General features: G+C 40.2%; 1 protein-coding gene across 3 annotated transcripts in view; it reads left to right on the top strand.

Moving 5' to 3' along the window:
- The window catches only part of AP2B1 (adaptor related protein complex 2 subunit beta 1), a 129,343-nt gene that overhangs the window by 50,690 nt on the left and 53,225 nt on the right, over nt 1-25,428 (top strand). For all 3 annotated transcript variants that reach the window (XM_047758915.1, XM_047758916.1, XM_047758913.1), the window contains exons 10-14: nt 3,127-3,242; nt 6,021-6,186; nt 7,591-7,689; nt 15,665-15,924; nt 21,132-21,324. In XM_047758915.1, coding sequence (XP_047614871.1) covers nt 3,127-3,242; nt 6,021-6,186; nt 7,591-7,689; nt 15,665-15,924; nt 21,132-21,324 — 834 coding nt within the window. The remainder of the gene's footprint in view (nt 1-3,126; nt 3,243-6,020; nt 6,187-7,590; nt 7,690-15,664; nt 15,925-21,131; nt 21,325-25,428) is intronic.

Raw genomic sequence — 25,428 nt, 5'->3', positions numbered from 1 at the left:
GACCTACACCACAGCTCATGGCAACGCCAGATCGTTAACCCATTGAGCAAGGCCAGGGATTGAACCCACAACCTCATGGTTCCTAGTTGGATTTGCTTCCACTGCACCATGACAGGAACTCCAAAGTGAACATTTTTTTCATTATGTTCATAAAGCCATTGGGAATTGCTTTTTCATGTTCTGTACATCTCTTTTCAGTGGATTATCTTTTATACTTTTTAATTTAGATTTTTGGAGTATAGTTGACTTATAATGTATTCATATTGATTTTTTATAAAGTCCTTTATGAAAACAAACCAAAAAATCCCATGGTGAGTTCCTGTCGTGTTGCAGCAGAAATGAATCAAACTAGGAACCATGAGGTTGTGGGTTCGATCCCTGGCCTCACTCAGTGGGTTAAGGATTTGGCCTCGCTGTGAGCTGTGGTGTAGGTTGCAGATGAGGCTAGGATCCTGCACTGCTGTGGCTGTGGCGTAGGCCACAAGCTACAGCCCCTAGCCTGGGAACCTCCATATCCTCTGGGTGAAGCTCTAAAAAGACAAAAAACCAAAAAAAAAAAAAAAGTCCATTGTAATTAAGCTTATTAACCCTTCATTTCCTTAGTAGTTATTTTCCCAGTTTTTTCCCTTTTGATTTCATTTAACTTCTTGGCACATAGGGTTTGATTTCCTTATGTAGTGAGTTCTCTCAGTGCTGTCTTTAGTGGCACACCTAGAAAATTGTGCCTTATCTCAGAATTACATAAAATTCATCTTTATTTTTACTTTAATGGCAGTGGGTTTTTTGCTTTTGTTTTTTTTGTTTTGTTTTGTTTTGTTTTGTCTTTTGTCTTTTTTGTCGTTGTTGTTGTTGTTGTTGTTGCTATTTCTTGGGCCGCTCCCGCGGCATATGGAGGTTCCCATGCTAGGGGTCTAATCGGAGCTGTAGCCACCGGCCTACGCCAGAGCCACAGCAACACGGGATCTGAGCCGCGTCTGCAACCTACACCACAGCTCACCGCAACGCCGGATCGTTAACCCACTGAGCAAGGCCAGGGATCGAACCTGCAACCTCATGGTTCCTAGTTGGATTCGTTAACCACTGCGCCACGACTGGAACTCCTGCTTTTGTTTTTACCATTTAAAGATCTTTTTTGGGGGCTGGGGGCTGTGCCTGTGGCATATGACAGTTCTTGGGTCAGGGATCAGACCCACACCACAGCAGCAACAAAGCCAGATCCTTAACCTCCTGCACTATAAGAGAACTCCTCAAAGGTTTTTTTTTAATCAACAGTAAAAATAATTGGAAATCTTTTTTCAATTAAAATGATTAGAGTGTGGGTATCAAACACCAGAAAAATTCATCCTTTCCTTACTGTTATGAAATATTGTTGTTATCATATACTAAATTTTGTATGTCCATATGCTTTTCTTTATATCTGGACTTATTCTCTATGTATAATTATTGTATATTTACCCTTGCCCCTCTGCCATACTCTTTTATTGGTAGTTTATAAAGTTTAAAAGTAACATGGGTGGAGTTCCCTCATGGCTCAGCAGGTTAAGGATCTGGCATTGTCACTGCAGTGGCTTGGGTTGCTGCCATGGTGCGAGGTTGATCTTTGGCCTGGGAACTTCACTGTGCTATGCCTGCAGCCAAAAATAAATAAAATTCTTAATTTCATTGAATACCCAGTCCATGTTCTATTTTCCCTAATTGTGTCTGAATGTCTTTTTACAATTGTTCAAATCAAATTCTAAACAAGAGCTGCTTGGAGTTCCCGTCGTGGCTCAGTGGTTAACGAATCCGACTAGGAACCATGAGGTTGCAGGTTCGATCCCGGGCCTCACTCAGTGGGTTAAGGATCTGGCATTGCTGTGAGCTGTGGTGTAGGTCACAGACAGCTCAGATCCCACGTTGCTGTCTGTGGCTGTGGCTTAGGCCAGTAGCTACGTTTCCAATTAGACCTCTAGTCTGGGAACCTCCATATGCCACGAGTGTAGCCCTAGAAGAGACCAAAAAAAGACAAAAAATAAATAAACAAACAAGTAAACAAGAGCTGCTTGCATGCTGTGTATTTCCTATTGCACCTTATCAGGAGGCAAATAATGGAGCGACCCAACATAGTACATTGTAATGTATGACAAATCAGTCCTTAAGTTTTAGGATCTCTCTTCTGGAGCCCTTTTTTTAAAAACTATGACTTATAGTTTTAATACATTAGTTTTGTTCCTTGTATTCTTCCATAGATTTATTTATTTATTTATTTATTTATTTATTTATGTCTTTTTGACTTTTCTAGGGCCACTCCCGTGGCATATGGACATTCCCAGGCTAGGGGTCGAATCGGAGCTGTAGCCACTGGCCTACACCACAGCCACAGCAACTTGGGATCCGAGCCTCATCTGTGACCTACACCACAGCTCACGACAACACCGGATCCTTAACCCACTGAGCGAGGCCAGGGACCGAACCCTCCACCTCATGGTTTCTAGTCGGATTCATTAACCACTGCGCCACGATGGGAACTCCATCTTCCATAGGTTTAGAATTAATAGATTAAATTCTATTTTATAGATGAACTTCAGGCTGTGGAAGACTGCAGTTTATCTAAGACCATACACTTTCAGTGTAGCAAATTTTCCTTTGGATTTTTTGAATCACAGATAACTTTGAAAATATAATGAAAACTGTGGTCCCTCTCCCTGGATAACATGCTTTGTGAACATATAAAATTTAGCAGTTTTGTTTCAAGAGGTTTAAAGATGCCTCTCCTCTCTGCACTCACTCATCAACTCCAGATAAAGACCTCCTGTCTTGGCTTATTCTTTCATTCTTATTCGTTCCTCCTACCGTGATGTTTGCTTTCTTCTCATTTCTGTCATCCTGGCTATCCAAGATGTTTTTTGTTTGTTTGTTTGTTTGTTTTACTCGAACTGACTTTTTTGAAATGAATAAAATTTTGGGTGGATCTAAAACTTCTGTATATTTTCATCAGATTACTCAGCCTCTAGATGAGCATGGTCAAATTAAGTATCTCATGTTTTAGTCTGATTGATGCACCTGAATGTTTAAAAAAAATTTTTTTATGTTGAGATTGTGTTATTAAATAGCTCATCTTACGTCTCACTTTATTCCTCTTCACAGCAATCTGCAGAGCGCTGTGTAAGCACATTGCTGGATCTTATCCAAACCAAAGTAAATTATGTGGTCCAAGAGGCGATTGTTGTCATCAGGGACATCTTCCGCAAATATCCCAACAAGTATGTCCAAATACTTCTGCCCCGTTTCCTCAGATCATTTAAGAAATGTTTAAGTAAGGCACTTTGAGACTGGCTAGGTAAGAGTTATTCTTTGTACTATACTGATCATAATTGAATAATATTAAAAATCAGAAACATAGGAGTTCCCTGTTGGCCTAGCAAGGTAAGGATCTAGTGTTGTACTGCTATGGCTCAGGTCACTGCTGTGATGCAGGTTTGATCCCTGCCCTGGGAACTCTGGATGCCACGGGCCCAGCCAAAAAAAAAAAAAATCGGAAACATAAAAGTGGTTAGCACAGGGGTTAAAATCTGATTTTTCAACCTGCTTTATCACTTTTAGAAGAATTAAAGCTCTCTCTGAAAAATGCATTGTTGATGGGCATATATTAAAGTTAATCAGGAGTTCCCGTTGTGGCTAAGCAGAAACAAATCTGGCTAGCATCCATGAAGACACAGGATCGATCCCTGGCCTTGCTCAGTGGTTTAAGCATCCAGCATTACCTTGAGCTGTAGTGTAGGTCACAGATGCAGCTTAGATCTGGTGTGGCTGTGGCTGTGGCATGGGCCAGCAGCTGCAGCTCTAATTCAACCCCTAACCTGGGAACCTCCGTGTGCCGTGGGTGTGGCCCTAAAAAGACAAAGTTAATCAGATTCTTTGGTGGTGGTTCAGTTACAGTTAAATAGAATACCCATATAATTCAGGTTGTCTGGGCATCATTTAGTTTATGTCTGTTTAGTTTATGTCTGTTAGTAATTGTTCCCCTTTTCATTTAGAAATCTCAGTTTGAATGATAAATTATATGGCCACTCTATTATAAAATCCAGGAAGGTGACAGCTTGACTGTTCACTTGGTATGTTACCTAGTACTTGTAGAAAATTATAAAACATGTAACAATAAAGTATCAGAGTTCCAGGCCTCTTCTGAGGTATTATATAGCTGCTTTCATTAAGATAGGCAAAATCGGGAGTTCCTGTCGTGGCTCAGCAGTAGTCAACCTGACTGGTATTTGTGAAGATACAGGTTCAATCCCTGGCCTCCCAGTGGGTTAACAATCGGTGTTGCCGTGAGCTGTGGTGTAGGTCGCAGATGTGGCTTGGATCCCGAGTTGCTGGAATATGGCGTAGACTGGCAGCTGTAGCTCCAATTTGACCCCTAGCATATGCTACAGATGCAGCCCTAAAATAAAGATATGCAAAAATCTACATTGTCTCATAAGAAAAAATTTTCACATTGAGACATGTTTATGAAACAAAAATACTTTTTAAAATTTCCTTTTGAAGGTAAACAATTTAGAATTCCAAAAGAGTGAAATAAGAGTAGATCTAATAAGCATCCTAAATCTCATTTTGCCCTGTAATTATAGGGGGATATATTGTCCTGGGGCTTTTGATTAGGTTTGTTTTGTTTTGTTTTTTTTGTCTTTTTGCTATTTCTTTGGGCCACTCCCGTGGCATATGGAGGTTCCTAGGCTAGGGGTCCAATCGGAGCTGTAGCCACCAGCCTATACCAGAGCCACAGCAACGCAGGATCCGAGCTGTATCTGCGACCTACACCACACCTCACGGCAACGCCGGATCCTTAACCCACTGAGCAAGGCCAGGGATCAAACCCGCACCCTCATGGTTCCTAGTCGGATTCGTTAAACACTGCGCCACGACGGGAACTCCCTCCTGATTAGTTTTTAAAGGTAATGTGAAATGAAGTGATTTGCAGTAAGTTAGCTTAGTGGTAGACTCAAAATTAGAAGAAATGTTTTAAGCCAAGTAGTGGCTTGTTAAGCATTATAAACTATATATTTTTTAATTTTAGAAATGATATTTTTGAAAAAAGAATCATAAACTTTTACCACTCTCCCAGAAAAGAGGAGGAGGGTGGATTTCTAAACTTCTTGATCAAGTGTGGAGATTTACGTCCAAAAATGATTGGGAAAAAAAGTGTCCATTTCTGGTTTGCATTAATGAGGGATTGTGACTGTTTAAGAAAGAGCTATCAAAAACCTGGTTTTAATTGGGGAAAGTAGGGCAAATAATAAGTGTATTATTCAGTTGTCCTTATCTCAATTATTGTATGTTTTCATTCTGATGTTGAAAACTACATTAGCCAGGGAGATGGATTCAGCATGGTAAAGAGTGAGAGAGCTATGGACCTATAAAATAAATATTTGATTACTTGTTTCTACAAAGCAATTCATTAGTCATTAATGTGGGTGCCTTGGGAGGAAAGAACATACAGATTTCTAGAGAAAGCAGAGATAGGTAGAGTAAGAGACAAATATTACTATTTCTAGTCTGGATGTTGTTGTCTGACTCCATTTTCCTAAAAGTAAAGTGGAATTTTGTTCTCTATGATGAAGGCAAAATGAATAGGTACATTCTCTGACCTAGTTTTAAGAAAGGACTGTTGGAAATGTAAGATAGTGGTATTATCTTTCTTTTTTCTTTTTTTTTTTAAGCTTTTTATTTTTTCTATTATAGTTGATTCACATTGTCGGTCAATAGCCAGTGGTATTATCTTATATCACAGGTTAGTTTTTCCTTGTGAAAAGAGTATCTGATAAGCTTTCATTTAAGATCTAGTTATTAAAATATAATTGAAGGGAAATTGAGGACATTTATAATCTTCTGGCATAAAGCCTGTACATTCTGTTGACTAAAAGCCTTTGGAGTTTGGTGGTTTGGTTTAGGGTACCTTGTCCATGGCTTTGCTTTTAGCCTTCATTGTTGAATACAGTTATCAGTTTTGCCCTCAGTAACCATGGTCCATTTTGTTATTTCAGGTACGAAAGTATCATAGCTACACTGTGTGAGAACTTAGACTCACTGGATGAGCCAGATGCTCGAGCAGCTATGATTTGGATTGTGGGAGAATATGCTGAAAGAATCGACAATGCAGATGAATTACTAGAGAGTTTCCTGGAAGGTTTTCATGATGAAAGCACCCAGGTAAGTTCTCATCTATATCTTATATAATAGATCTTTCAGGGAAGATTTCAGAGAAAGTGGAGTTCAGTTAGTTTTGTGTGTGTAAAATGAAAAATGGGATTTTTCTCCCAAAAGGGTGATTTTTTTCTAGTTATGCTAACTTCTTTTTTTTTTTTGTCTTTTTTGCTATTTCTTTGGGCTGCTCCCGCGGCATATGGAGGTTCCCAGGCTAGGGGTTGAATCAGAGCTGCAGCCCCCGGCCTACGCCAGAGCCACAGCAACGCGGGATCCGAGCCGTGTCTGCAACCTACACCACAGCTCACGGCAACGCCGGATTGTTAACCCACTGAGCAAGGGCAGGGATCGAACCCGCGACCTCATGGTTCCTAGTCGGATTTGTTAACCACTGTGCCACGACAGGAACTCCTATGCTAACTTCTGGTGAAACAAGCCTGCCTGACTTAGACCAATGGTTCTCAAACATTAATGAGCCTTAGATGCCCCTAAGCACAGTGTAGCCTGTGGTAAAGCATCAGTTGCTAGGCCCCATCCCTAGCCTTTCTGAATTAGTAGGTCTGAGATAGGCTTACTACACACGTTCGTTTCTTACAAGGTCCAAGGTGGTGATGCTGCAGCTGCGGTGACTGTCCTAGAGCAGTAGTTACTCCTTTTAAATTTTCTGTTACCTGAAGATGATTACCTGTTACTCTTAGTAATGGTTGTGGCTCACTTGCACCTGGGCTGGAGGCTGGCATGTGCAGTTTGGAAAGATTCTCTGTGGATGGTTAGACCCCTTCCTATCTTCTCTCTGTTCTCTATTAACATTAAGAGATGTGATCTTTTGAGCCATAGACTTAGAGAAGCAAATAAATTATTAAACTTTTTTCCCCTGCCATTTGTACTCACTACAAATTGAATTTCATGTATGTAATCCATTGTAGTAATTTTAATACCCTTACAAGGAACATATACAGGCCAGTGGTTTCATGGTTCAGCAGGCCACTCTTAATTAGCATGATTTGGCATATTACTGTCTTGGCTTTTTCCTCTGTATGATACATGATTCTCTGATTCCCTGAAAGTTGTAGATTTTCATGGAAGTAAATAATAAAGAATTTGGTCAGGAGTCAGTTTTATTGCCATCACTATGTTAACGTGTACTTGAAGATATACAGGTGATTATCTGGGCCAGAAACAAACGAGTAATTTTGATGCTAAAAATTCATTTTGGAGATGGGAGGCTAGTGAGTTTTTGGTTAATGAAAACCTTTGACTGCCGTTACTGATATTGGCTGAGTTTTGACCAATATCTCTTAATCAGAAAGACTTCATAATAAGTCATAGTTGGGGAAACACCACTTTGGAAATGATGGTGTGGAATAATGCAAGTGTCTTTCACTTTATCTGTTAAATTATATTGCTTAGGTGCAGCTCACTCTGCTTACTGCCATAGTGAAGCTGTTTCTCAAGAAACCTTCAGAAACACAGGAGCTGGTACAGCAGGTCTTGAGTTTGGCAACACAGGTAAGAAATCTGGAAAAAAACATGGGCTTGATTTATCTTGTTTTAAATTCTAGGAAATTGTCAAACTTTTCCCTAGAAGGCTCATTTGGGAAGATTTTAAACGGGAGTAGTACAATCTTTAGATTTTGTTAAAAAATAAAAACATTGCCTCTTTTACATATTCTACTGAATTAGAACTGGTTGTATGGCTTTTAAATGAATTGACCGACTCCAGTTTTTAGTGATAGTTCATGAAAATTGAACTTTAACTCTTTAATGTTAATGAAGGATACACCTTTGTGAAAGTGATATTTTCTCACAATCAATAAACACAAAAATGTGAAGAAGGCCTTAAGCTAAAAATTGAGATAATTGTGTTATCTGATTATTGATTCATATAATCATTACTGGGCATTATCTGCTTGATCATCTTTTAAGGGAGCATTTGACCAGGAGGGGTTGAATTAAAGGATGTCAGAAAATTAATATTCACAAAACAGAGGTGTTCTACCCCTACCCCTTGCAACTCAGTTTTCTCCATTAATAGAGATCTATCAACAAATTATAAATGAACTTTTTTAGCATGCTGTTTTCCCAAGCCTCTTAAGCCTTCATGGATGATGAAGTCAACCGTTCAATGGGTCAGGCCATTGCAGTGGGTATGATGAAGCAAATGATCATGTGGAGCCAAGGAAAGGCCATGGTTCACCATCTGTTCGTGAGGAATGGACTGGGAGGTTGTCCTTCACTGATCAGGCATGTCTTGGCACTAAGAGCAAAACTTGGTCGTCTTCTGAACCAGAGCAGTTTAGGTTGAACACAGGAAGTCTGTTGCACATTAGTGTATAATAGGTCAGCTATTAGAGGTCATTTTGAATAGAAACTGCCACTTCTTAGTGATGTAGTGCTTATTACAGATTCTGCAGGGTGATTGCCCTTTAAACTAGCGATGTGTTTGCCTTGTCTTAGGGCCTTGAAGCTCATTTCTGTTTTTTGCTATAGGTCCTAGAGTCTCTCTGCTATGTGTGAAAGAGGATTTTTTGGTCATTTTTTGTTTGTTTGTTTGTTTTTTGGTCTTTTTAGGGCTGCACTCATGGCATATGGAAATATCCAGGCTAGGGGTCAAATCGGAGATACAGCTGCTGGCCACAGCCACAGCAATGCAGGATCCGAGCCATGTCTGTGACTTACACTACAGCTCACAGCAGCGCCAGATCCTTAACCTACTTATCAAGGCCAAGGATCCAACCTGCATCTTCATGGATACTAGTCGGGTTCTTTACCATTGAGCTGCAGTGGGAACTCCTGAAAGAAAGAGCTTTATATAAATTAACCAAATTCAAAGAACTCTAGTGTGTATTCTAGATGGCATGAGGCTTGTGTACTAACACTTCAGAAAATCCCCCAAACGCAGATAAACCTGTATTTATACAGTCTCTTTGGTTTTTCAGAAATCTCATTTTCCTCAAGAATAATGGCATTTCTCTTTTAAAGTAGATACAATATCTACTTTGTATTCAAGTTTTAACTCTCCCCTGAAGGCTATATTTCAAAACCTCAGCAATATTTGGCCCTCCATGAAAGCTGGCATAAGAAGTAGAAAGTAAGAAACAAAAGTAGAGCGGGGAATGTTGGGTGGTGACCTAGAATCACTCAGCAAATAAAGACTATCGCAACTCAAATCGTGTGATCAAATGCATGCCTCAGCCAAATTAAAGATAACTGTGTTTAGGTATGTGTGAAATAGACAAAATTTTCTTAACTACTGAGGCTCTACTTGACATTCATCCACATTGGAAAATAAATACATCTTTCCTATTATTTATATCTTTTAAAATGTATTTATAAGAGCTTTTTGAAGTGTTTTTAAAAACTTCTGTTTGAAGCATCTTCCTTTGCCTGAGCAAAGCAATTTCCGTAATCGACAAGGTAATGGTTATTTAGTATTATCTGTATTGAGGATTTTAGATTTCCTAGTCTAGACTCTTGATCACTCATTTGAAATTCTGCTGAGATGGAGTCAAAATAGTTTTTTAAAAAGGATTTTGGCCTTGCTCCTTTTCTGCTCCCCTCTAAATAAGATAAGGCTAGTCTCATAATCAAGTGAGTGTCCTTGATGGAGTCCATTGTATTCACAAGTTCTCAACTTTGTCTTCATCTCCATTGTCTCTTAAGGCCTGTGTATCTGTATTTAACAAGCAGCATAGAGGAGCTATTTTTTTTTTTTTCTTTAGGTTCTTGTCAGAGTTCAAACTCAATCTTCTTACAGTATTTGCCTGAGATAAAGGGTTTAGGGAGAATTCTGTATGTTCTTATAGATGTCGAAATTTGCCACTAAATCAAGCCAGAATAGTAGAAAGCTGGGGATCTAGACTGCCTTATATTGGACCCCAAATAGAACTGCTTTTACTAATTACACTGATACCATCATCCTACAGTAAGTGTTGTCTTGAGAAACTATTATATTTGGATCTATTATCAAAGTTATTATTTATTCCATTATATATTTTCTTCTTTGTGAGTGCCCATGAGACAATTCCTAACCAGCGTTGGATTTCTTTATGCATTAGTGTGTAGTCAGCTCCTCTGAATGGCTGATCTGACTATATCAGATGTTTGAAACCTTAGAATCAAATTTAAGCATCTCCTGTAGAAAATGTGTAGGTCATTGTGGCTTGCAGGGTGTTTTATTATTTTTTTTCCTTTGATTTTAATTTATATTCTCTATCTAGCCTTAGATACATTTTTGTAAGATTTGTGAAATTCTTTTCTAGAACAAGTCAGGGTATAAATAAACCATCAGACTTTCCTGATTCTAAGCTTAATAACATCTTAATCATCTGTATGGTACTCACTGTGTATCAGGCATTCTATTAAGCACTTTATATAGCAACTTTCAGTTTCTTTTTTCTTTGCTTTTTAGGGCTACATCTGCGGCATATGGAGGTTCCCAGGCTAGGGGTCGAATGCTGGCCTATGCCGCAGCCACAGCAATGCGGAATCCAAGCCACGTCTGATACCTACACTACAGCTCATGGCATCGCCAGATCCTTAACCCCCTGACCAAGGCCAGGGACTGAACCTGCAACCTCATGGATCCTAGTCAGATTTGTTTCCATTGAACCACAACAGGAACTCCAGCAACTCAGTTTCAATAAGGGTTAATACTCTTTTTTTTTTTTTTTGTCTTTTTGCTATTTCTTGGGCTGCTCCCTCGGCATATGGAGGTTCCCAGGCTAGGGGTCCAGTCGGAGCTATAGCCACCGGCCTATGCCAAAGCCACAGCAACTCGGGATCCGAGCTGCGTCTGCAACCTACACCACAGCTCACGGCAACGCCGGATCGTTAACCCACTGAGCAAGGGCAGGGACCGAACCCGCAACCTCATGGTTCCTAGTCGAATTCATTAACCACTGCGCCATGACGGGAACTCCAGGGTTAATACTCTTACTTTCCTTCCTGTTTTATAGGTGAGGAAACTGAGGCATTGAGAGGCCAGCTGAATTAGTATGGGGCAGAACTAGAACTCAAACCCAGGTGGCCTTGCTCTAGAGGCTCTGCCCTTACCCGCTGTGTTGTGCTTCTCAGGTTTGAAAGTTAAATTCTTTTGAGAATGCACGTCCCTTGTTCCCTGCCTGAAGCACTGTTGTGTAAGCCAGTACGTATATGTGACCTTAGTAGTTTTAAGATTATTGTAGAAGATTATTTCATATTTGGCTATAAATAATTAGTAAATGGCTTCTCTAGATTTGCCTTTTCTGTCCAGTTAAGGAAATCTGAGGCATTAGCATATTAAGAATAAGCACATTTATGTAAGTCTTTTCCATTGGAAATTTCCTCTGGAATTTTTTTCTCAAGTTTGTGAAATAAGAACTATTTAATATTTGTGGCTGGTTTAAGTTGAGGGTAGTGTGATCTGCTGAACTGTGTTAATTTGAATTGGGTGGTGGGGTTCTGTTTCTGCTATACTCACTGGTTCAGGACACAACTGAGCAAGTTTCTCTGCCATACTACTGTTCTCCTGTCTTTATAGTAGGCTTAATTAACCCTGTTCTTTACCTATGCTGAGAGTTCAATAAGTACATGTGAAATCTTTGTGCTTGTAATTTTTTTTCTTTTTGCATTTTAGGGCTGTGCCCAGGGCATATGGAAGTTCCCAGGCTAGGGGTCAAATCGGAGCTACAGCTGCCGACCTATGCCACAGCCATAGCAACTCAGGATCTGAGCCACGCCTTCGACTTACACCACAGCTGGATCCTTAACCTATTGAGCGAGGCCAGGGATCAAACCCTCATCCTCATGGATACTAGTCAGATTCCTTTCTGCCAGTTCCTGCTGCAATGGGAACTCCTTTGTGCTTGTAATTTAGATAAAATGGTGGTATAATTAGAAGTATTGTTATTAGGGGAAAAGCAACCCTTGGATCTATGGCTTTATTTTAGAATTTTGTCTCTCTTTTTTTGCTTTGATAGTTATAGAGAAATTAGTAAAGAATACACAGAAGCGATTGGATTTTTTTTAGTATATCTACAAACTAAGACCAAGAAGTCTTCATCTTGCTGTGAACTAGAGACCACCATCATCAAAATCACTTGTACCGATTGTTAAAAATAAAAATTACTGGGCCCCACTTCTGACATAATGGAATCAAAAACTCTGTGATTTGGCTCCGATGTTCTGTCAACTTCTGCTGTACAGCAAGGTGACCCAGTTATACATTTATATGCATTCTTTTTCTCACATCATCTTCCATCATGTTCCATCACAAATAATTAGGTATAGTTCCCTGTGCTATACAGCAGGTTCCTGGTATATTAAAATGTTGATGTGCATTATAGGATTTTGTTTTGTTTTGTTTTTTGTCTTTTTAGGGCCACACTAGCGACATATGGAAGTTCGCAGTCTAGGGGTCGAATCGTATCTACAGCCGCCAGCCTACACCACAGTAATAGCAACTCAGGAATCAAGCCACGTCTGCAACCTACACTGCAGCTCACAGCATTGCTGGATCCTTAACCCACTGAGCAGGGCCAGGGATCAAACCTGCATCCTCATGGATACTAGTTAGGTTCCTTTCCACTGGGCCACAAGGGCAAATCCTATTGCAGTGTTTTGAATTTGTTGGGGGAACAAGCTTTTTTCGTAGAAGTATGTATAATTTTGTAAATCCCACAGTAATTTTTTTTTGACCATTTGATTAGATATGTTACCTGATATGTGAGAGAAATAATTTGAAGTGAAATTTCTTTTGATCAGTGTATTATTAAGTTGTGTTTTGTAATTTACTTTAATATCCTTAACAACGTTACTGTTGTATGAAGATAAACCAAATTTTCGCACTTAAGTGATGTGTAGTGTTCATTTTCATGGCGGAATAAAAACCATAATTACTCTACAGATTTTAAATGACATGCTTTAGGGAATGAATATACAAATTAAAATTTAACTTTTCATTTAAATATCAATAAAAGTTGGGGTGGGGATTGCTTTCCTGATGTGACGCTTGAAGAAGCTTATATTTGCTCTTTTTTTTTTTTTTTTTTTTTAATTTCTAGGGCTGTATCCGTGGCATATGGAAATTCCCAGGCGAGTCGGAGCTGCAACTGCTAGCCTACGCCACAGCCACAGCAACTCAGGATCCGAGCTGTGTCTGCAACCTACACCACAGCTCATGGCAACGCCAGATCCTTAAACCACTGAGCAGGGCCAGGGATTGAACCCTCATCCTTCATGGGTACTAGTTCAGTTCAGTTTGAACTCCCAGCATCAACTTGTTTGTTTTGTAATGTTCAAGCTTTGTTTCCAAATGAAAATCTAGGTGAGGAGTTTTCAGGCAGCTATTTATAAACCCTGTCTCAGGTGCAGATCAGCACGCCCCTCCACCCATCATGCAACAAAACGGACTCATCTAAAGTGGATGTTATCACTTGCCTTTTTCTAACCCTGGTGTTTCAAATATTACTGATACTGTAATAAAAATAATGCATATGTGTGTGCATTTCTGTTAGAATAATGCAGCCCATGAATGTGATAAAGATTATCTTGAGGTAAGATGTACCGTTTTTATAATTTTTTTTTTTTTGGCTTTTGTCTTGTTGTTGTTGTTGTTGCTATTTCTTGGGCCGATCCCGCGGCATATGGAGGTTCCCAGGCTAGGGGTTGAATCGGAACTGTAGCCACCGGCGTACGCCAGAGCCACAGCAACGCGGGATCCGAGCCGCGTCTACAACCTACACCACAGCTCATGGCAACGCCAGACCGTTAACCCACTGAGCAAGGGCAGGGATCGAACCCGCAACCTCATGGTTCCTAGTCGGATTCGTTAACCACTGCGCCACGATGGGAACTCCGATATAGTTTTAATTTGCTGTATCTCAGTGTTCTATATACTTTTTGTGTTTAACCAGCAATGCATTTTGAGTGCGAATTAAACAATACATGATTAAGAAAAACTCTTTAAAAGCATCAGGGTGCTGTACAGTGGGAAAATTTAAAAAAAAAAAAAGGAAAAAAAAAAGGCATCAGGGTCACTGCTGGTATTGAGTGCCTTAAATGGCAAAATCATGAACCGTTTCATTTGCTTACATAGAAACTTATATGGAAACCCTCACAGTGGCCTAGTTTAAATAAAATATATTTGCATGTGTGTTTTAAATATGGAAATTGAAATGGGACTGATTGTTATCTTTAATAATATGTTGTGTATATGTGGGAGCTCTCTGGCAAGATATATACCACACTGTTAATATGGCTATTTTGGGGTGGGAGTTAAGGAGAAGAAGAGTTGGATGATTGGAGGAGACCCTTTTTTTTGGATAGGCAGGAAATAGATTTATTAAGATAGGACGCTTGTGAGAGATGCAAGAGGGCAGGCAGGGAGGCTCTCTGGAGGAGACTTATTTTCATGTTATACATTTTTAAATTGTGCTGTGACCTTGGAGTTCCTGTTGTGGCTTAGTGGTTAATGAACCTGACTAGCATCCATGAGGATGCAGGTTCGATCCCTGGCCTCGCTCAGTGGGTTAAAGGATCCCACGTTGCCATGAGCTGTGGTGTAGGTCTCGGACATAGCTTGGATCCTGAGTTGCTGTGGCTGTAGTGTAGGCCAGCAATTATAGCTCCAATTGGCCCCCTAGCCTGGGAACTTCCATATGCTGCAGGTACAGCCCTAAAAAGACAAAAAGACCAAAAATAAACAAATAAGTAGTTATGACCTTTATGATTAATTTTTCTTAGCCTTGACCACATATAAAATTAATTTTAAACTGCCACAGAAGAAACAGCACCACCTGAGTGTCACCCCTTTCAGAAGCACTGTTATGTGCTTTAACAGTTTTATTATTTAGATAATAGTACCTCTCATACTATATTGTAATAATTAATACTCTGAGCTCATTAAAATCAGACACTGTGTGTTTTTATTTATTGGACCTAGCCAGTGTCTCCATAAGAGATACTCAAGTATGGGTCAATATATGTAAGGTGTGTTTCATAAATAATACTGCTAATATTTATAGCAGTTTAAGACTTTTCTTTTGTGTCTGGGAATTTCCTTGTGGCACAGTGAGTTAAGGATCCGTCATCATCCTTGCAGCAGCTTGGGTTGCTGCTGTGACATGAGTTTGATCCCTGGCCCAGCAACTTCTGCAAGCCCCGGGCCCAGCTAAAAAAAAAAGAAAACAAAAAAACACATTATTTTTATGTCCCAAAGTCATCTCAAGCAGTTAATTTTTACTGGGTTAAACTTAGTTTCTCTTTACCCAACTTCCTTTCGAATTTGGGTCTTAGAACTAACCCACCTCAATTTATATTTAAATTTGTTGAAATATTAATTACAGTTATGACTATATTAACAATATATTGAGTCTAAATATCTTCTTAACAGCCACCTCTGCATAAGTCACCGCAGCGCTGCCTTGATAATTAATTCCACCATTTGTGTTTCTGTATGGAGAAAGGTTACATTTAAACCTTCTTGCCTTTGTCTTTTCCTTAGGATTCTGATAATCCTGACCTTCGAGACCGGGGCTATATTTATTGGCGCCTTCTCTCAACTGACCCTGTCACAGCCAAAGAAGTCGTCTTGTCTGAGAAACCACTGATCTCTGAGGAGACAGATCTTATTGAGCCAACTCTCTTGGATGAGCTCATCTGTCACATTGGTTCTTTGGCCTCAGTGTACCATAAGCCTCCCAATGCTTTTGTGGAAGGAAGTCATGGAATCCATCGTAAACACTTGCCAATACATCATGGAAGGTAAGCAGGTAAACTCAGTTTGAGTGAGAAGTGACTCTTGTTTAGACAGAGTTGGTCTTCCTCAAGCTTTTATAATCTAGAAAAGAAGTTGCTATGCATTTTGCAAAGCTACTCTATTGCCCTGGGGGCTTCACACATACAATGGATAAAAAACCTCAGAGTAAGTAAGATTATGCCTTTAGAAAATTGGAATTCCTGTCATGGCTTAGTGCTATGGAACATGACTAGTATCCATGAGGATGTGGCTTTGATCCCTAGCCCCACTCGGTGGGTTAAGGATCCAGCATTGCTGTGAGTAGCAGTGTAGGTTGCAGACATGGCTTGGATCCAGTGTTGCTGTAGCTGTGGCTCAGGCCAGCTACAACTCCAATTTGGCCCCTAGTCTGGGAACTTCCTTATGCTGTGGGTGCGGCCCTAAAAAAAAGAAAGAAAATTAATTGTGGTGGACTTTCTGAATGGCTAGTGTTTGAAAGTTGCTTAACTCCCTCAAAAAGATGAGGCTAGAAATTTTTGAGGAGTCGAAAACTTGGTTAAAAAAAACCTACACAGACATACCGCAGAGATGGGTATGGGTTCAGTTCCAGACCACCACAATAAAGCGAGTCACATGAATTTTTTCCTCACTCATATAAAAGTTATATCTACACTATACTGTAGTCAGTGTCCAATAGAATTATGTCTAAAATAAGTGTGCATGCCTTAATTTAAAAATACCTTATTACTTACCAATGCTAACCATCATCCGACAGTGCAGGGTCGCCACCAACTTTGTAAAGACTGTAGTATCTTCGAAGTGTAATAAAACAGGTCTGCCCATATATGTATTTAGCTATCTTTATCCTTTACTGTAACTTTGGTTGAAGCTTATGGATAAAGTTAACAGATACTTGGAGTTCCCTGATGGCTCAGCAGGTTAAGATCTGTGGCTCAGGTCACTGCTGTGGTACAGATGTGATTTCCTGGCCTGAGAACTTCTGCATTGCTGTAGGAATGGCCAAAAAAAAAAAAAAAAAAGTTAGTAGCTGCTGCTTCTCTTAGGCTGTAAAGCTGTTAATGATATAGTATTTTCAGGATTGTTTTGTAAAAGCACCCTAGATTCTCTGTAGATGTAGTTTTTCAGTTACCTGTACTTTTTTACCAAATTAAATTGATCCACATTGGTAAGGAAGTATTATTATGAACAGGTTGTCATGTAGCATGGAGATTTTGCTCTTTAGATATTCTAAAATTTTAATTTGAGAGGAGCAGTACTCTAATAAACTCTTATAATGGGTATCTTGGCATCTTCAGAGTCTCCTTATTCATTAATTATAATAAACCTTAAATCCAACTAGAATTTAATTCTCGAGTGGTTGGAGTAATTGCACTTCCACCATTAGTGAATGTTTCTGTTTAAGTGGTTTGTGAATAGCCAGACTGTAGCATTTATTGCTTTACAAATTAGCATAGGCAGGAGTTCCCGTCGTGGTGCAGTGGAAGTGAATCCCACTAGGAACCTTGAGGTTGGGGTTCGATCCCTGGCCTTGCTCAGTGGGTTAAGGATCCGGCGTTGCCATGAGCTGTGGTGTAGGTTGCAGACGCGGCTCAGATCCTGCATTGCTGTGACTGTGGAGTAGGCCAGCAGCTGTAGCTCGGATTTGACCCCTAAAGCAGCCCCCAAAAAAGGCAAAAAAACCCAAAGAACCCTACTATGGCATGTGGAAGTTCCAGGGCCAGGGATCGAACCTGAGCCAAAGCAGGGACAATGCCGAATCCTTAACAGCTGAGCTACCAGGTAACTGCAGGTTTTTGTTTGTTTTTTAAGAAAACATTTGATAATAGAATTTTTCAGTGTTTGTTTTTAAAAATTTATTATATCAATCTTAGGAAATATGCAAAGTAGATTGGTATAACAAACACGTGTATACTCAGCACTCTGCCTCAACAGTCATCAATGTTTTGCCAATCTTGTTTATCACCCCCAAAATTTTTGTTTGTTTGTTTTGAGGGAGGTAGATTATTTTAAATTAAATTCCAGACCTCAGAATTCCTGTTACGGCACACTGGAAATGAATCTGATTAATATCCATGAGGATGCAGGTTTGATCCCTCGCCTTGCTCAGTGGATCAGGGATCTGGAGTTTCCATGAGCTGTGGTGTAGGTTGCAGATGAAGCTTGGATCTGGTGTTGCTGTGGGTGTAGAATAGGCCTGCAGCTATAGCTCCAATTTGATTCCTAGCCTGGGAACTTCCATATGCCTCAGGTGTGGCCATAAAAAGCAAATAAATAAATTCTAGACCTTATATCACTTAACCCAGAAGTACTTTACTTGATATCTCTAAAAGATAAGGGATTTTTTAAAATGAAAATATATTATCAAGCCTAAATTAGGAATAATTCCTTAATATTCAATAAAACTGTTCATATTTTTTTCAATCACCCTTCTCTATTCTCTTTTAAAATTTATCCAAGATTGTTTTTATTCTTTTCTTTCTTTCTTTCTTTTGTCTTTTGAGGGCCACACCTGTGGCATATGGAGGTTCCCAGGCTAGGGGTCAAATGAGAGCTGTTGCTGCCGGCCTACGCCAGAGCCACGGCAACGCCAGATCCGAGAGGCATCTGCGACCTACACCAGAGCTCATGGCAAGGCCTGATCTTTAACCCACTGAGCGAGGCCAGGGATCGAACCTGAAACCGCATGGTTCCTAGTCAGATTTGTTAACCACTGCGCCACGACGGGAACTCCTGCTTTTGCTCTTTTCTTAAATCTTTGGAATAATTCACAGTGAAGCCATCTGAGCCTGTAACTTTCTTCATGAGTTTTTTTTTTTCCGCTTTTTAATTAATGTATCATTTATAATAGTATTAGTGCACTAACCTTTATTGTATAGCTGAACATATTTTTACATACATGTGTATACACACACACACACACACACTCATGTAACCACTGCCCTGATCAGCTTTAGGATATTTCCAGCATCCCAGAAGATTCTTCGTGTCCTTTGGCAGTTATGTCCACCCTCTAGAGATAACCACTATTTTGATTTCTGTCACTGTAGATTAGTTTTGCCTGTTCTTGAACATTATATAAATGGAACCATACATACTCTACTGTGTCTAGCTTTTTGCACAGTATAACATCTTTGAGACTAATCTAATGTATTACCAGTTGTGTGTATCTCTATCCCATTTCCTGGGAATATGCCACAGTTCATTTATATCTACTATTGATGTATCTTTGGGTTGTTTCCAGTTTGGGGCTCTTTTGGATAAAGCTGCTATGATATTCTTCTGTATGTCTTTTGATAGACCGATGTACTCATTCTCTTGTGGATACTCTTAAGAGTGGAATTATTGGGTCATAGAATAGATTTATATTTAGCTATAGAAGATATTGCAGTTTTCCCAAGTGATTTTCCCAGTGTACACTCCTTCCAGAAATATATGATTTCTAGGTGATCCACAGCCTTAGCAGCACTTAGTATTGTCAGTCATTTTAAGGTTAACCATTCTGGTTGATGTGCAGTGGTGTCTCATAGTTTTAATTTGCATTTTCCTGCTTAGTAAAGATATAAGTACCTCTTCATGTTTAAGACTGCTAGTGTATCCTCTTTTGTATCATACCTGATCTTTTTCTTGTTTTTTAATGAGTTGTCATCATCTCTGTAGGAATTCTCTATATAATGATGATTTGTAGGAATTCTTTATGTGATTTACATACAGGTCCTTCATCAGATGTATATATTGCAAACATCTTCTCCCAGTCTGTGGAGAATACTTCTTTCAGTTTCTCTCTTTTTTTTCCCCCCTTCTTTTTAGGGCTGCACCCGTGGCATATAGAAGTTCCCAGGCTACAGTTGAATTGGAGCTACAGCTGCCAGCCTATGCCATAGCCACAGCAATGCCAGATCCAAGCTGTGTCTTTGACCTAGACACAACATTGGATCCTTAACCCTGGCTGAGCGAGGCCAAGGATCGAACCCACATCCTCATGGATACTTCCACATGGATTCATTGCTGCCTTGCCGCATCAGGAACTCCCTCTCACTCTCTTAATGGTGTCATTTGAAGAAGAGATACTCTTAATTTTAATGAAGTCCAGTTCATCTTTTTTTTTCTCTTATGGTCAGTGAATTTTGTAGAAATTTTTGTCTACTCCAAAGTCATCAAAATACTTTTTAGGTTTCCCATTCACATTTAGGTCTGATTTTTCTCTAATTTTATTTGTTGTGAGTTACAGAAGTCAAGGTTCATTTTTTTTTCTCCACATAGCTATGCAATGAACCCAGCACCATCTCTTAAGAAGATCATTTTCCTCTGCGTCTTTTTTTTTTTTTGTCCTTTTGTCTTTTTCTAGGGCTGCTTCTGCAGCATATGGAGGTTCCCAGGCTAGGGGTCCAACCAGAGCCACAGCAGCTTGGGATTCGAGGCGCATCTGCAACCTGCATCACAGCTCACGGCCATTATGGATCCTTAACCCACTGAACGAGGCCAGGGATCAGACCTGGGTCCTCATGAATGGTGGCAGTAACAATTTAGATTACTCTTAGCTTATCTTCCTGTCCATTCTCCTAACTTCAGTCCATTACTTACATACACAGCTGCTAGAGTAATGTTCTTCTAATGTTCTTTTTAGTTCTTTGTTCAACAAATAAGAGTGATTCTGCATTGCCTATCATGGTCGTTCCTCATAACTATGCTGTTTTCAAAATCTAGTCATAAAATCATTCCCAGAAGCTTTTGGAATCAGACTCACCTGGTTCTGTTTTGCTTCTTGTCCAGATCCTGTCAGTATGTAGACATACAATACTCATTTCTGTATTACACAGTGAATGTGCTTTTCAGGTGTTTTGTGAATGCTGGTTTTTGAGGTGGTTTTGTTTTGAGTGTAAGTTATTTGAGGACAGGAAATGTATTTCCCCCCACCTTTTTAAAAAAATAGTTCCCCAGAGTTCTCATTACAGTGCTCCCTTATAGAGTAGGTGCTCAATTAAAATTGACTGACTGCTGAGGTTATATAGTATACATGTACTTTCATTTTAACAATTGGATTTTGATAACAAGAATTGCTACCATCTCTTCATGTACATCAACAGTGATTATAAAGTAAGAATTGTTTTTCCCTCTATGTTTTGTATATCTGACATTCCCTCATTGCCTTGTTACTCTGTCCCAGGTGAAACTGACTTTTTCCATTCCCCTTCTTTCTGTGTGTAACTTGCAGCACTGATGCAGGTGACAGCCCTGTTGGCACCACCACTGCCACCAATCTGGAACAGCCTCAGGTTATCCCCTCTCAAGGTGACCTTCTGGGGGATCTTTTAAACCTTGACCTTGGTCCCCCAGTCAATGTGCCACAGGTATCCTCCATGCAGATGGGAGCAGTCGATCTCTTGGGAGGAGGACTGGATAGTCTGGTAAGCAACTTTCTTTATTCTTTCTTTTTTTTTTTTTTTTTTTTTTAAATTCTTTTTATTTTAAAATTGGGAGCGGGGTTATATTTAATTCCTGCTCTGCTGAACTGTGTTATTCAGTTTTTAACTAGACCTTTCCTTGATGAGCAAAGCGATGTACTTTGATAAAGAAGATTATTTGCCTCTAGAGAATTAATTGATACTGTTCATCATTGGTATGGGGTATGTCTGCAAGTCTACAGGATTATTTTGTTGTCCTGCCTCTAAGTAGAAATTTTAATGTGTAACCAACCTAGTTGCCTTTCCAGAGCTTGTTATTGCTCCTGCTGCTTAACTCTGGATAGACCCTGTAATTCCCCTTTTGACCTGGACATCATTTAAATGACCTCATAGTAAGCATCCTCTTTTGAGGCTTTCACACTTGTGCCCTTTTTATATTTTGTTGACTTAGGCCTTGTCTAATTCTGAAAGGTTCTAAGGCAGCCATTTGAGCCATTTGTGTTTTTGTTTTGTTTTGTTTTTTAATATCCTACTTACAGTTGGGAAGTACTTCTTCATTGGTTCTTTATCCTCTTCTCCACCCACAACCCCCACTCCACCCTGTCACACTTCCAATTTAATTAGCTTCCAGGATTCTAATACTAAAAGGCTCCAAAGTCCAAAGTAGCTGTGAATATGTGCCACCAATGGAAACCAGAATTAATTATTGTTGCTGTACAAGATAAGTGAAAAATATTAAAGATGACCTTCCACCTGTGTAGAGACGGGCAAAAAAATAACAGATTTCATCACACTGTCCCCTGCAAATTAGATACTTATAACTGGTGGAATTAAAGGGGCTTTTTCAGCAAACACTTGCAAATAAAATGTTTGTCAACCTGATGGCTGTAAATATGCCAAACTGATTCATTTCCCAACATCAGAAATTGGAAGGCAGTGCCATAGATTAAAAAATATATGTTCTCAGAGATCATGTAAACAAAACAACCTTACTTTCTGCTACATACACTGGCATTTTCTCTTCTACTTTATTAGCAGTATTATGTCTGGGATTTATGCCAGCCGGTACAGGTATATTTACTTATGCCTGACAGAGAGTTTAAGGAAATGGGGTTACCATCGTATCTCTGTGGGTTGTACATTTTACTAATGGAAGCCACTGCTTCCAGAGTCAGTAACCAAGCTCTGGACTCCAGCTTATGGTGACACAAATGAGCACTCCTTTTATCTTTCTAGAGAATATAAGCATTTACTTTTCATATTCATATCTTTAATGAATAGAGTTGATGGAATAGCTTCCTCATATGGTCATTCTACATTGCTGTGTAGCTTCCTTTATAGACTCAGGAGGCTGATAAATGAATATTGAAATATTCATGGAGACTCTCAGAAATTCCTTATAAACATTGAAATAGCTCTTCCTATTCTGTTGACACATGAGCCACAAGTTAAATGTTATGTCCTCCTCAAGGTTATGCCTTAACAACCCTGCTTATTTCCCTAGTGGCTTACCCACTTACGCATGGTGGACTTCTTGAACCTAAGAAGACAAATTAAGTTTGAAGGGTGCAGGGGAGAAAGAGACTCTGTATTTTGATATTGCCTGGCCCAGGAGTCTATCCTCTTGTCTCTTGACCCACTTTAGCATGGAGGGGAAGAAACGTGTTGTTTCCGTTTGGCTTTGCAGTAGCTTTTGCTGGCCCTTCACACCAAGGAGTAGTCTCCTTATATTTAACACAACTAATCCAGCCATTTGTTAGAATTCTGGCAAGATTACGTCAGATAGAAAAACTATTAGATCTTTCTTACATTGTAGTAGCCCAGGTCACATGTGGGCCTTTTATCTTTTTTGTAAAGGTTATTCTCTAGGGTGGAGAATAAGTTGTTTTTATAACTGAATGTAAGTTGTTTTTGTAACTGAATTTTATAACTGCATATACAGCTTTTGCTCTGTAGGCCCAGTAATGTTTGTATATAACTCTAAATTTTAGCTTATGACTTTGGGATTTGAAATGGTATATTTGGTGTTATAGCCACAGAAACTGTTAATGTGCAAATTTCTTCACCTTATTCTGCCATATGAATATATCCCAGAAATCAAAATGAGGAGTAAAAGCCCTTCTTTTTACTTTGGATTTGTTTGTTGTTCAGTACATATTCACTCCGAGAACCAAGATTTTTCCTAAGGGATCATCATAAGGAGGAGCCCTAAACCTGGCTGTGTGGAAAACGAGTGTCTGAGGCAGCAGTAGACCGCGCCACGTTAAAAATGCTTTTATTGTTCTTGCGTGAATTATGTAATTTAAAGAGGAAAACGGTTCTCAAAGTTTTCTTTTTTCTTTTTTTTGTCTTTTTGCCATTTCTTGGGCCACTCCCGCGGCATATGGACGTTCCCAGGCTAGGGGTCTAATCGGAGCTGTAGCCGCCGGCCTACGCCAGAGCCACAGCAACGCGGGATCCAAGCCGCGTCTGTGACCTACACCAGAGCTCACAGCAACACCGGATCCTTAACCCACTGAGCAAGGGCAGAGATCGAACCCTCAACCTCATGGTTCTTAGTCGGATTCGTTAACCACTGCGCCATGATGGGAACTCCAAAGTTTTCATTTTACATAGAGCGCCGTTTCTTTTTTTTTTTGTCTTTTGTCTTTTGTCTTTTTGTTGTTGTTGTTGTTGTTGCTATTTCTTGGGCCGCTCCCGCGGCATATGGAGGTTCCCAGGCTAGGGGTCCAATCGGAGCTGTAGCCACCGGCGTACGCCAGAGCCACAGCAACGCGGGATCCGAGCCTCGTCTGCAACCTACACCCCAGCTCACGGCAACGCCGGATCGTTAACCCACTGAGCAAGGGCAGGGACCGAACCCGCAACCTCATGGTTCCTAGTCGGATTCGCCAACCACTGCGCCACGACGGGAACTCCTAGAGCGCCGTTTCTTAAATGAATCCTTTCCTTACAGCAGTGCTTCTCATATTAACGTGCACCTAAACCAACTGGCGATCTTGTACAAGCAGATTCTTGTTGGTCTGAGGTGAGACCTGGGAGCCTGTGTTTCTAACAGACACACAGGTCAGTGGACCACATCTTACATAATAAGGACATAGAATGTCTATAATCACTGTGAATCATTTTACTTTGGTGTTTGAACCATAGCTGTTGGTAAACCCAGATGCCTTTTTCTCTTAACTTCAGCAGTAAACACACTCCTGGAAAGAGGGCTCCTGCTCTGCCTCAAGTTGAGGGAGAGCACAGACCTCTTGAAATTATTGTTAGAAGTTCCTGCTGTGGCACAGTGGTCAACGAATCCGACTAGGAACCATGAGGTTCCGGGTTTGATCCCTGGCTTCGCTCAGTGGCTTAAGGATCCACTGTGGCTGTGAGCTGTGGCGTAGGTGGTAGATGCGGCTTGAATCTGGTGTTGCTGTGGCTCTGGTGTAGGCCGGAGGCTGCAGCTCCAATTGGACCCCTAGCCTGGGAACTTCCATATGCCGCAGGTGTGGCCCTAAAAAAAACAAAAGACAGGAAAAAAAATCATTTCATTAAATGTCTGTCTTTTACTCTCTAGGAAGAAGAATGTTGCTAGGTGTTGTCAAATTAGACCAAGGCCCCCATTTAAAATACGGCCTGGATTGAGTTATGTGGTTGTCTGGCATACAGCATGCAGGTTACCTCAGTGTTCGTCTTAGAAAGGCTACCAGTAAGGTTTCTACTGGTTTTATCGTTGTTTTCTTTTCCTTTCTTTTTTTTTTTTTGTCTTTTTGTCTTTTTGCCATTTCTTGGGCCGCTCCCGCGGCATATGGAGGTTCCCAGGCTAGGGGTCTAATTGGAGCTGTGGCTGCCAGCCTACGTCAGAGCCGTAGCAACGCCGGATCCGAACTGCGTCTGCGACCTACACCACAGCTCACGGCAACCCCAGGTCCTCAACCCACTGAGCAAAGCCAGGGACCGAACCCGCAACCTCATGGTTCCTAGTCGGATTCGTTAACCACTGCGCCACGACGGGAACTCCGTAAAATTGCTTAATATCTTTAAAATAGGGCCACAAAGTCCTATGTGCACATCTATTTTATGGTGAGCTATGATGTAAAGCAAGTACTTTGAAGGCAAGTG

This window comes from Phacochoerus africanus, chromosome 14 (genome assembly GCF_016906955.1).
Source record: "Phacochoerus africanus isolate WHEZ1 chromosome 14, ROS_Pafr_v1, whole genome shotgun sequence".
Lineage (NCBI taxonomy): Eukaryota > Metazoa > Chordata > Mammalia > Artiodactyla > Suidae > Phacochoerus > Phacochoerus africanus.
This window is presented reverse-complemented; position numbering and strand designations above follow the sequence as displayed.